This window comes from Rhea pennata, chromosome 6 (assembly GCF_028389875.1).
Source record: "Rhea pennata isolate bPtePen1 chromosome 6, bPtePen1.pri, whole genome shotgun sequence".
Taxonomy (NCBI): Eukaryota; Metazoa; Chordata; class Aves; order Rheiformes; family Rheidae; genus Rhea; species Rhea pennata.
Genome location: NC_084668.1, coordinates 12,918,790 through 12,931,075, shown reverse-complemented (window position 1 = coordinate 12,931,075; position 12,286 = coordinate 12,918,790). Strand labels below are relative to the sequence as shown.

The window sequence follows — 12,286 nt, the reverse complement described above, 5'->3', positions numbered from 1 at the left end:
CCCTAGCCCTGCTTTGAGCAGAAGTTTGGATTAGACGCCTTCAAATGTCCCTTCCAATTTTGTTATGATCTTGTCTTAAATCTGATTTTGCTGTGTCTGATGCCTTTTGTAGCTGTATGAAATCGGTGCATCTAAGAATTAAATCATACAGGCCTATAACTTGCAAATATATAATATGTATAAGCAAAGCTATAAGTTAGAATAAGATATAGCTGGAAAAGATGTTTTCCAGCTATATATGTGTCTGAGTAAAGAAAGGCTAATACTCGTGTCTCATCTGAGCTCTTTTTTTTGTCGTCGGAGGATACCAGGGACAGGTCTGAAAACACAGATCTTTCTACAGTGATGCCTATAACTGCTAGACAAATCAGTGTATTTTTTTCTGGCCACTGTTGTATAGTTTCTTGATTATCTGGGGAGAGGTATGCTAATTATTTAATGTGGTTTGCTTCTTTCCTTTTAGCTGTCTTGACACTGTATTTCATCAGCTTCTTCCATTGGGATGAGAATCTCTCCACCTCTGTGTACCATGCCTTTTCTGCTCTCTGTTATTTCACACCTGTCATTGGAGCCATCATGGCAGACTCATGGCTGGGGAAATACAAGTAAGCAAGGACAACTCTGCACCACGCGGTCTGCATGAGGGCAGTGCTAAGCATGCTCCTTGTTTGAAGGCTGGCTCATCTAGCTCAGACTTCAGCAAAGATGCGCCTACTAAGGTCAACTCCTCTCTGTTAATGATGAACAGCTGGTCTGTTTGCTTATGCTATTCTGAGCTTCTCTTTTGTCCAAGGATTGATATGAGACAAAGTAATTTGTACAAATTAAATGTCATGAGCACACCTTTTCTCCACCCTCCTTCCCTATACACCTTTAGGAAGTTCAGATGTAGGGTGATTAACCTTCAGGTGAGGAAGAGTTTCATCTTCTGGATCTAGCAGTTTCGGGTGAAGATGTCACTAACCCCACTGATGCTTTCCCTGCATAGTGTGTGAGCGCACTTATTTTTACCTTAAGGAAAGTCAGCTGGGTTACCTTAAATCATCTCCCTTCAGCATGTAAGCAGGTAAATTCTCCCTGAGTGGATTAGGGTTCCTCTCTTACACTGATAAATCATGGGGCTATCATCTGCTGCAAGGAATCATGGTGAGCAGCTGGCTAGAGGACTTTCTTCTCTTAGCCCTGTCTATTCATTGCCTGAGGAGTCTTGCTGTTGGAGTGATGAAGTGCAGCTGGACCTGTCTCTCTAGGACTAACATGAGTCTCTGCATGGAAAAAAGTAACTGGGATACCTCTCTTTCATAGAGTTCCAAGCGGTTACTTATGTTCATTTTTCCCTTGTGCTTCATTTCAGTCATTCTCTTGTCCCTTTGAATGAAAAGTAACAGTGGGAGTTTTTAACAATTATTCAAGGTCTCATAGGCATGTTTATTGCTATTTGAGTATATCTGATTTTGCAGCATGGTGATGTGAGAAGATAAATCCCTATGCTGACTTCTGTGCCTTATGCCTCAAAAAGGGTTTTCCTGGAGGTTGTTCATATAGCTTAAGGGGTGGCAACTTTTGCTGGAATAGCTAGGCCTTGCTAATATTAAGGACGGGATAATAGCTTAGCAGGATTTTTAGGAGTGTTCTCTTGTGGCTATGAATTAGCTGTTTCAGCCAGGATTTGGATGCATTCAGGATGCCTTTATACTTAATAGCTCATAGGGATTCTTTTGGAGCATCCAATGCCTCCACCCTAACAAGTCCTTCCATTTTCTCTGTGTCTGTCTGTGCTGCTCTTAAATATGTAGGCATGTGATAATCCTGAAGATGATGAAGGAACTGGAGTGTACACAAGAGCTTCATCTCCCTAATCAGATTTCCTTTTCTCCCCCACCAAGATGAGGAGGCAGATAAACGAGCTCAATAATACTTCAGAAGTACTTGAGCTCAGAAACAGTCTCATAACAGGGAAACCACACTCCTAATTTGGATGTGTTGGTCAAGTTGATTGAATGTGGGCCACAGTCCTTATAGATACCTTCCAAACTAAGGATTCATTTTGGCACATGCTAGAAAATGCCAGTTATTAGAAATCTGGAAATGAAGCTGGATATGAATAGTACCCTTCTGTTCACAGCCTTCCATGAGTGATGTACTGGAACATTGTTAGTTTATTCTGCCTAGCTACCTTGGTGAAGAAAGCAGGGGCTATTCCTCCTTCTAAATCTGAACCTATTTGCCTATCTCTCTCTTCCAGTGTGTTCAGTGTTGACACAAAAGAATTGCAGCTGCATGCAAAATCAGACGTATGGACTAACCACTTCCTTGCGCATCTGCCAAGTAGACCTGCCATATCAGGAAACACAGGCACACTGTTTTCAGATTGTACATCACCCAGCACCTTCAGTCATTGCTGTTTGCTCTCCTCACAGGACGATCATCTACCTCTCCATTGTGTATGTGATTGGCCATCTGATAAAGTCAGTCGGAGCAATTCCATCCATGGGGAACCAGGTTGTTCATGTGTAAGTAGCTATTGAAGCTGCAGTGCTGTTGCAATGGAGGTTGGTTTGCCCAGTACTTTCAGTTGTTTCCCCACCATCGGGTGAGCAATTTGGGGGCTAAGCATAGGTTGCTTTTATCAGGGAAAGGTTTGGGGTGTCTTGGTAAGAGTGGAAGGGGGATCTGGAAGCTAGAATGTGAATGCAACAAGAGGTAGAAATCACCACAAAGACTTTGAACCCTTTGAGAAAGGGACATCTGACTGTCCCTCTGTTCCATCATGTCACTGGAGTTCAGTCTTCATCCCAGCTGCCTGTACCAGGCTCCTTCACCCTCTCCTTCCCCCGCCAAATCCTCCCTTGTTTCCTCATTGGCGTTGTTGCCCATCTCAGCAGCTCTGTGTGCATGGGAACACAAAAAAGCCTGTAGAAGATACAATGTGATTCATAACAGAGGAATGATTTGTCTTCTCTAGGCAACTACCATTCTTGCCATCCAGATTCATAACTGATGGGACTGTTAGGGTTAGTTCCCTAGCTGGCATCTCTGAAACCACCAAGCTGTTTTGGCCTACGTGGCCACAGCTCTGAAAATGTGAAAATGCAGGCAGGAGCACATCTCATTTACTGAACAGCTTTCTGATGTTCCAGACTTGGCCAGTCCTGACACTCCTGTTCCCTAGAGAAATAATTTGCAGGGCAAACAATGATTTTTGAGGAGCACTGGGAGGTAGAAAGCACCCCAAAATGATGCTAATCCAACCCTTTTGTCTTATCTAGGCTGGAAATCCTATAGGCAGTCTTTTTTGCAGTTGATCTCTGCAGTCTCTTGTTTTCGTGAGTCAAAAATACAAAAATAATCCCACAGGTGTTTGATCTGTTATGTCTGATAGGACCTCAGAGCAAAAAAACTGAGAAAAGTGTTTTGTTAATTGACTGGTACCAAATATAGAAATTGTTTTTCATGCTTAGCTTGTTCATCATCATTGCCCCTGTGCAAAGAAGTGATACTGGAGAAATCGTGGTTGGGTGACAGTAAAATGCTCTTCTAAGTGCTGTAAAGGTTCTGCAATGCTGATATTTTTGTTCTTGCATGAAGGGTCCTGTCTATGACTGGTCTATTTTTGATCGCCCTTGGAACAGGAGGTATCAAGCCCTGTGTCTCTGCATTTGGTGGGGACCAGTTTGAAGAGGAACATGTAAGATTTCTTTTCTTTCCTAAAATCTGCAATGTCTGGTTACTTTATGAGGATGTTTGTAATCAAATCCTATTATAATAGAATAAGGACAGTTTGCTAGGAAAAAGGTGTAGATAGGATGCTTCATAGGATGGTTTGCATGAGGCTTAAGAGAATCAGGATGACTCAGGAAAGGGAAGTGACAACAGGACAGAGATGACATCTGGACAGATAGGTCATAACTGCATTAAATTCTCTAAATGCTAATTGGACATTGGAGTATATGGAAAATCCTGTACAACATACCATGGAAAGGTAGCTAGTTGTGAGCCAGGTGGACAGAGATGATAATGCACTGCACTGCAATATAGAGAATAAAATACAAAATTTTATTGTCAGTCCCTATGCTTTCTTGGAAAATCTCCCTCAAAACTGAGCAGTAATAGTCTGTATCTAAAATGTTGTTCACAAAGAACTATAGGAAACTCCAGCATTTCAAATGCAATTCTAGTACCAAATATAGCCAAAAAGTTGAAATATGTTATTTTCACAGAATAGAAAGTTTTGAAGAATTGTGATTCGCACTTGGCAAAATTTTGGGGTTTTTTAGCTCTATTTGTAGTGCATCTGTTGAATTGTGGTCCAGGCACTTCATGTCCTCCTCCATCATAAGCACTTGGCCCCTGCCTGACTTTCTTTTCCTGTAAAAGGCCAGTCTCAGAAATGCCATTATGCAACGTGGGCTCAGTCAGGGATGAGGTGGTGCTTAAAGGATCAAAGAGAATCGAGAGGTACTACTGCAGCTCAAACAAGTAAACACTTTAAATTTTTTTGAAATTAGATGGTTTGATTTATGTTAACCTAATACAAAAATAATTTTGATTTTTCTCAGTGAATAATATACAAATCAACTTCTGTGCATGACATAGGTCTTCAGATACGTCTGAAGATATGCCTTGGTCACTCCAAGGAAGGGAATAATTGTTCCAGTCTGCGATGAGTAGACTTGAATTCAAGGAAGATTTAGGATAGACAAGAGACTTTCCAGCAGCAGGTCCAGAGAAGTCCCTGGACTAGACTGGGGCTGTTGGAAGTCCCCAACAGTGGAGCTGTTGAAGGAGGACATAAGACTAACGGTCCAGCAGGAAAGGCACTGGTAGGGTTGGCCGTACCTTGGACAAGCAATGGCCCCTGGGGATGGGAGCCAGATGTTGTCTTTTGCAATGCCCCAGTGTATAGTCAGCATTTAAAAAGTGAATAATGTAGACTAAAATGCTTGTTTGAAAACTTGGAGGAGATTTGTTGCACTTGAACCGTGTGATACTGAAGCCATGCAGCTAGTGACTGAGGTATACTGAGCAGAAACAAAGTTGAGATGTTTGATACCCTCTTGTTCCAAGCTGGCCTTGTGAAGGCGTGTGTGTTAGAGGATGTTGCAGCAGCGAGAGCACCAATCAGCTCGTGATCAGCAGCCTCCTCAGGTGGCACAACCCTGACCAAGAGCAGGCCACCGTACGCTGATACTCAGCACTCCAGGAATATGCCTGGTGTGTACTGGCACGTGGGCATCTTTGCTAGCAGCACCAATAGCTGTCCCCAAGAAATTGCCACAGGTGTTAGAGCAGCTTTTTCAGAAGTACTGCTTTTGTGAATATTAATGAAAATGTTTATCCAGTATCTTTGAATTACCAGCTAATTAAAATATGATAATATATACCACTTATCTTCTGAGTGTTTTGTAGACTTCAGCTAATAAATCTCAGCACCCCAGTCAGGCACATACATACTACTACTGCTGAGTTACAGAGGAAAAACTGAATTGCCTATAGTTGTGTGGGGTCTTTGCATATTCTTCAGTATTCAGACTACACCTCTCCAACAAATTTATCAAATGCAAAGATTAAACCTGTGTTGTTGCCTTCATGAGAAACTAATTTAGAGAAAGAAAACTGTTAAAAGGCTTTTGATAAGAACAGTGTTCTGCTCCATTCTTTCTAGAGAATAAATCTTGTATTTTACTGTTTGAAAATGACTTTACCTTTCAGGGGGAAAAAAAATATGCCATGTGGTAGAAAACTTAAGTCTTCCAAACTGGAATGAAGTTTTGCTTTTGTAAGGAATAAAATGTTCAGGGCCGACCAAAGTGTTTCTTCCCTTCAGAGATGTCTGAGGGTGAGCCATCGTGTTTTTCATATCTTGTCCTATCTGGAGTGGAAGAAGTTAGGATAATTCCCAATGAAATTAAGACTTTTGGTGTTCTGCAAATTGAAGAACACCAACAGCAGGCTTCATCTGAGCCATTAAGTGCACAGGCTCACTTGTTCCATCTAGAAACCAGAGATGTGGTAGATCTGAATGAACATTCATATAAAAATATATAAAACTTGCATATAACTTTTATATATAAATATAATACTTATTAAAACTTGTATATAGTGTGTGTGTGTGTGTATATATATATATATATATATATATATATATATATATATAAAAAAAAAATGTGGCCCTGCATATTCCCACATAGACAAATTTAGAATTTTGAGATAAGTCACACCAGTCTGGTTTTCTTTAAAATACCTTATGGATATAATATCTTTGGAGCTGCTGCTTTTGAGAACAGTACTACTGCAAACAGTGATGAAGACCACTGGTTCAGCAGGGGGTCAGATATGGAAAATGGATTTATCTGCAGGAGATTTCTAAGCATCTTTGTCTATAGGATTAACAGTCCAGGCTAAAAATGCCTGAATAGAATAATATTTGCAATATGTTATATAAATGTATGAGCTGCTGTGCATATTAATTAAGGACCAAAGCTGCTTTCAAACAATGTGATATGGTTTTTAAGGTACTAAATAGCTTTCTCTTTGTTTCTTTATTTTCCTGTTGCCATGGAGATCAGGATTATCATGTGTGGTACCTTTTCTCAAATTAGCTAATCCAAATCATGTTGTTAATGTATGTCTGCTCCAAAGATTAAGAAAGCAAGGAGGGAATTCTTTTTCCAATCAGTGCAACTTGCAAGCTGCTAGTTCATTGTTTTTGTACTCACTTCTGCTTCTGTGACCATTTTTTTTTCCCCATAACTGGAATCTGTAAATGTGTGAAATAAGATGCCCCAAATTCTTTATGCATCACTGTCCTCTTATTTTACCAACCCATTTCTTTTAGTAACTGTTGCTCTAGACTTTTAACATGCCAAGAGCTGTGTGCTCAAGTCCTGTTCAGCTTATGGAAATTCAAAATTGCTCAGATACAAAGGGCTATAGATATGGCATGAGAACGTGGCTAGAAGAGAGCAGGATTGAGGACCATTCCACGCTACCTCTATCAGGTCATGGCAGTGCTACACCAAGATCGAGGGAGGTTACTGAGGCTAGTCGTTTCTTTAGATTTCTTTATGATGGCAAATAGCTGGTCATAAAGGTAGAATAAAGTATGCTTCTATTAGCCTTCTGTTAGTAGCAATGGAAAATAACAGGTAATCAAAAAAAATCAGAAAGGACAAAAATGGAGTTTTTGAGATAATAAAGATGCAATGCTATTTGCTATTAACCATTAGAACAAGCCACAGAGATAATTTATAAAATAAAGGCTTACTAGTCCTTTAATCTAAGATAAATCATTTACAAGTAATGTTTGGATTAGTTTGTCTGGGGCCGACAAGTTTTAAACTTTTGTAAAGGCCAAGAGCCCAAGCTGATGGGTCTTCATTGCTCTGCTTGGGCCAGACAAAAGCCCTTCACCCAAGCACAGGGACATCCAGCCCTTCTTCGTGAGTGGCAGTGGGAGGTGATGGGAGCTATCTGAGGTCTCCCAGGACCCATATCACAAGGGGGCGTAAGAAATGCCCTACCAGCAAGCTGCTGCCTGCCTCCCTTCTGTCGTAGTAATTTTCTGCTGTGGTAAGAGGCTACTTGCCATAGCAGGTAGCAGTATTTCCCATTGGCCACAGTTGTGGGAAGTTTTAGTACTTCTTGGGATCCTTGGCTTCCTTCCTTAAGGATTATCTTCTTTAAGCTGTCTGCAATTCTCCATGCTTATTCCTGTTTCCCAGCCCTGTAATTACTGGCATCCCTGGGAGTAGAAGGGAGCAGGATATCTTTTAGAAGAAGAGGCAAACCAGGTCCCTGGAGAGCTTTCTTACTGTGAGCTGAATTAAAGCTTCACATTCAAATGATGCTCTGGTTGCAGACATGTGGCTCAAGGTGCCCTAAGGAGCTCTCTGCCTGTGCTGAGCTGTGTCCCAGGTGATTTGCCTGCTATGATCAGACACCCTGATGACAGCTGGTATCTGGGCCTAGATATGCATGAGATGTAGTGGCTGCCTGGGCTTGGGTTGTCCTTAAATCCTGGTTTCACCAGCTCAAATGTCCAATTTAGGAATAGCTAGTGGTGCAGATGAGCATAGTGTAGGCTGGGTAGCCTTCTCTTTGGTGACTTTTCTAGTCCAGGTACGAGTGAGGTTTAGCAGTGTGTCTGTTCTGAAGAAATTCAGTAAGCTGGAGAGATGGCTCTCTGTAGAACACCCTTACACATTGCTCCTGCTAAGAGGACCAGACTTTGTTTGAATCCTTTGTCTTTATGAACTGTAATTTGTTATAGCATTGATTGAATTTTGAACTCTTTCTCTAAGAGTTAGTCCCTCCATCAGGCCCTTGATTTGCCCCCAATGGATTTAATTTACCCTATTAATTTGAGATTGGCTGGTCTCATTTTGGTAATCTCTCACCTGACAAATCCTTCTCTTGTTTGCTGTTGCTTTCTCATCTATGCCATCAGTCCCAACTCCTCAAAATATACAGGTTTCTTTTTTTATTTCCACACTGGAGGAGAGGAGAGGAGAAAAGAGCTTAGACATGGGAACAAATGATGGGCTTGTCAAGCTGTGCCAAATTGGATTGAATTGGGTGACAGAGGATCTGAATCATGCTACTTGTTCTGAATAAGTAAATGCTTTTCCTCCTTCCCATTTCACAGCACTCTTGAAGCAGTGGCTTTTCTTCTGAAGTGCCAAAAAGCCACGAAGCGCTTCTCAAGTAACATGAGCAGATTTGTGTGAGCATTTACCATCACCTGAACGCAAGCTTGTTTGCTTAACGTTTTACGTACTGCATGTCAATATTTACCCAGCCTTCCTAATAAGAGAATTGATAGTGTTCAATTTGCAATCCCAATGCTGTGTGTTAGCCATGACATTGATATTATCTTCTCTTGTTTTAGACCTCGGAGAGAAGCAAGTTTTTTTCTGTCTTCTATTTATCCATTAATGCTGGAAGTCTGATCTCCACGTTTGTTACTCCTGTATTGAGAGGTCAGTGTTGATTTAGAATAAGCTGATAATTTAACTGCCTTCTGACTACTCTGCTGTGCGTAGTAAGGCTCTTATGACAACTGAATGACAGAAATTGCATTATCTGTGGAGTGGCCAGTGTATTGCATTTATGCCTTATTAATTCTGCCGCAGCAGCGTAATGGATTTATGGGTGCTAGCATATGAGTTGCACAGACCGTATTCCTGATTGTATTTCAAGCCAGCATGAACTGTAGAGTTAAAATATGGGAGGTGGAAAGACTTATGGTCTAATCCTTCTCCTTGCCAGTGGAAGATTGTTCCCTGGTCTTGCCTGCAGATAACCTCTGGGTAGAGATTGATTCCCTGGCTCTTCTGTGCAGGTGTTCAGTCTGAATGACTTAGCAGGGCTTGTTTCAGAGTCCTACCTTCTCCCTTGGGCAGGCTTCTGCTGACTTCTGGAGGGCTTTGTACTTGCACCCAGGCTTGTCTGCATGGGTCCGGTTGCGAGATTGCAGCCCTGAGGAACTAGCCTTGGAGACAAAGCCCAGGCTGATGCCCCACCTAAGGCCTGCTTTGCATTCCAGCCAGCTTGCGCAACCCCGTTCAGTCTGTAGTTTTTCTGCACTAGCTTCATTCTGATGCAGCACCTAGAGACCAAGGAGACTGGCGCACTCTACATTCAGGCTTGCAGGCAGAGGGAGTGCAGCAGCCTGTAGGCAGAGGGGATAGGGAAAAGGCAGTCTTCACACTCAGTAGCAATTTTTTTCATTCCCTCTGAGGGCCACAAGGAAGTTCCCTTTGTTCAGAGTGGCTACGTTATTCATTTCACAAGGCAGTGGGCAATTGTGCTTCTGTTGTATTTGTGCCAAAGCATACAGGCAAAGACAAACTCTCTCTCTTGTTCCTTCTTTTACTAATGTCCTCGTGTCCATGTTCTGTTGGGAAGGGACTGTTTGCTGCTAAATGTAGTTAGTGGGTGGATGAAAATCTGGTTCCCTTTGGACATCAGAGTCTCTGCCAATACAGTGTAACAATAAACTAGTTGCAACATGGAAATGAGGTGAAGTGGATGGGAAAAGAGTAAGATTTCTGCGAAGCATGAAAGCTTTTCTTGGAAGAACAAGAAGTGCAGTTTGTAAACGTTTGGCAGAAATGTAGAATGTACATTTTTAGGTATAGAAGTCCAACAGTTTTAGCTCACTTTGCATGTCAAAAGTTCAGTGTGTCCATAATATTTTGCTGCCAGTTCTGGGTTTGTATTTCATCTAATTCACTGAAAATGGGCAAATCCATGCTATGCACACACATGGCTGTGCAGCTGACTGTGACTGCCCAGAGTCAGCAAATAGTAACAACTGAAGGCTTCACAGGTTGGTTTCCTGTAAACTCTGTGGGTTTATTTTAGCTGTATTTGTTGTTGCTCCATTTAAGAATGCAATAGTTTATAGCCACTGGCACATAGAAACAGACCTCACTGCTGGATTGCTGTTTGCAACTGAATTTCTAAATTCATGTGGTGTGAGAACTGAGCTAGGCCAAGAGGTACAGGGTTTCAGAGCTCCCACAGTTAACCATGTAGCTCAGAGTATTTAAAGCCACATTCTAAAAGCCTGGCTTCTTTGTGGCTCATAGTATCCTAACATCTGAGGGTCTTGGGCAAGTTAGCTGTAGCGAGATTGGGAAGGTGGAAAGAAAGAGAGATGGAGAAACTGAAGATGCAACTGGAGCATTAAGTCTGACACTGCACTCCCTCTCCCTCTGGAGTAGGGATACTGGCTTCACCTTGTCCACTGTAAGTTGATATGAAAACAGATTCAGGATTTTAGCTCAGTAATTCATGCAACTGGTATAAGTAGTGTGGAAATACTGTACTGGTTATTTACATCTAGTCAAATACAGAATAATCCTAGATTTTTAGTTAACCAGGTAGGAAGATTGGGGCTTTTGTTTCCTGTTTTTTTTTTTTTTTTTTTTTTTTTTTTTTTTTTTGGTAGGGTTTGTTGGTACATTTACAGTTCCAGTCATTTCTTTCTACCTATTCATCTGTTCCTCCTCTCTTCCTGGCTACAGTTCTCATCAATATCCCATTATCAGCTGCTGTTGCTGGCAGACACTAACCCTGCTTCCAAATTGTCTCTGTCAAGGGAGGACAATTGTTTCAAGGAGATTCAATTCACAGCATCAAGCACCAGTAAAGAAGATTTAAAGCCAGTGGAAGTGACTGATTTAAGGGAAGTAAATCAAAGACCCAGGTAACATAAATCTGACTGTAATGAGATGCTTTTATTTCTGCCTTCTTTTTAGGGGATGTGAAATGTTTTGGAGAGGATTGTTACGCACTGGCCTTTGGTGTCCCAGCAGCACTGATGGTGTTAGCCCTTGGTAAGTGGAAGCTATAGTGTTTAGAATAGCAGTTAACCATTTGGAATTTCATGGATAAGAAAATGCACAAGTTCACCAGCTCTGGATGGATACTGTGATGCAAAACTCAAGGTTTCAAGGTCACCCAACAATTGCAGTTTTAGAACTATTAACTTAGCGTAACCCGTTCCCATCCTGCATAAAGTTTCTCCAGTGCAGTCCATGGTGGTAGTGTTAATCTTGTCCCCTTAAGTCTCTGAGCTGTTTCCACTGTTGTCACAGTTCGATATTCTAATATGATTTAGAACAACAAGGAAAATCTTCTGGCTCGTTTAGGCTATGGCCATACTGCAGTTCTATATCATGACATTGGTGTTTTGTGATATGTAATTGCCTTGTGCACTAAGGGGAGGCGTCAGAATGATTCTCCTGGTATTTTGCAGCTTTGCCTGTGAACAGGTTTGACCTTTGAGCTGCAATCTGAGCAGTCCTCAAAGTCCCCCAACTTACAGTAGAAAAGCTTTGCATGCCACTTTTAACACCGCCACATGCTTACTGTAGTTTGGGACCATCTTTAATGGCTCAGATATTTGCTTCAGATTTTTTTTGCCACACAGCAATCCCCAGAGGAAGCTGAATGAGACATTGCTTTATTCTGAGCTGTCTCAGTTTGCTTGGCTGAAGTCATATGCACAATTACAGTGACAGCTTATTATGTTGCAGTAATAAGCCCCTGTTACCCAAGTTTCAGGAGGCAGCAGCAATCACCCTATTTATCTTACTCCCATTAAAGTACTGTCAACGTTTCTCCTTTAGCTCCTGCCAAATACCTAGTAGTGTCCGTATATTCCTACTGTTACTTCTTGGTAGCCAATACAGAAGACACCCCATTGGTTTTAGTTCCCCAGCTGCAAGTGACTGGGGGGGGGCAGTCCCCTTATTACACTACATTTGAGAGGGTT

General features: G+C 41.7%; 1 protein-coding gene across 3 annotated transcripts in view; it reads left to right on the top strand.

Annotated features, from left to right (window-relative positions):
* The window catches only part of SLC15A2 (solute carrier family 15 member 2), a 53,826-nt gene that overhangs the window by 18,599 nt on the left and 22,941 nt on the right, over positions 1-12,286 (top strand). For all 3 annotated transcript variants that reach the window (XM_062578546.1, XM_062578547.1, XM_062578545.1), the window contains 5 exons: positions 464-605; positions 2,421-2,513; positions 3,589-3,688; positions 8,891-8,981; positions 11,268-11,345. In XM_062578546.1, the coding sequence (XP_062434530.1) occupies positions 464-605; positions 2,421-2,513; positions 3,589-3,688; positions 8,891-8,981; positions 11,268-11,345 (504 nt within the window). The remainder of the gene's footprint in view (positions 1-463; positions 606-2,420; positions 2,514-3,588; positions 3,689-8,890; positions 8,982-11,267; positions 11,346-12,286) is intronic.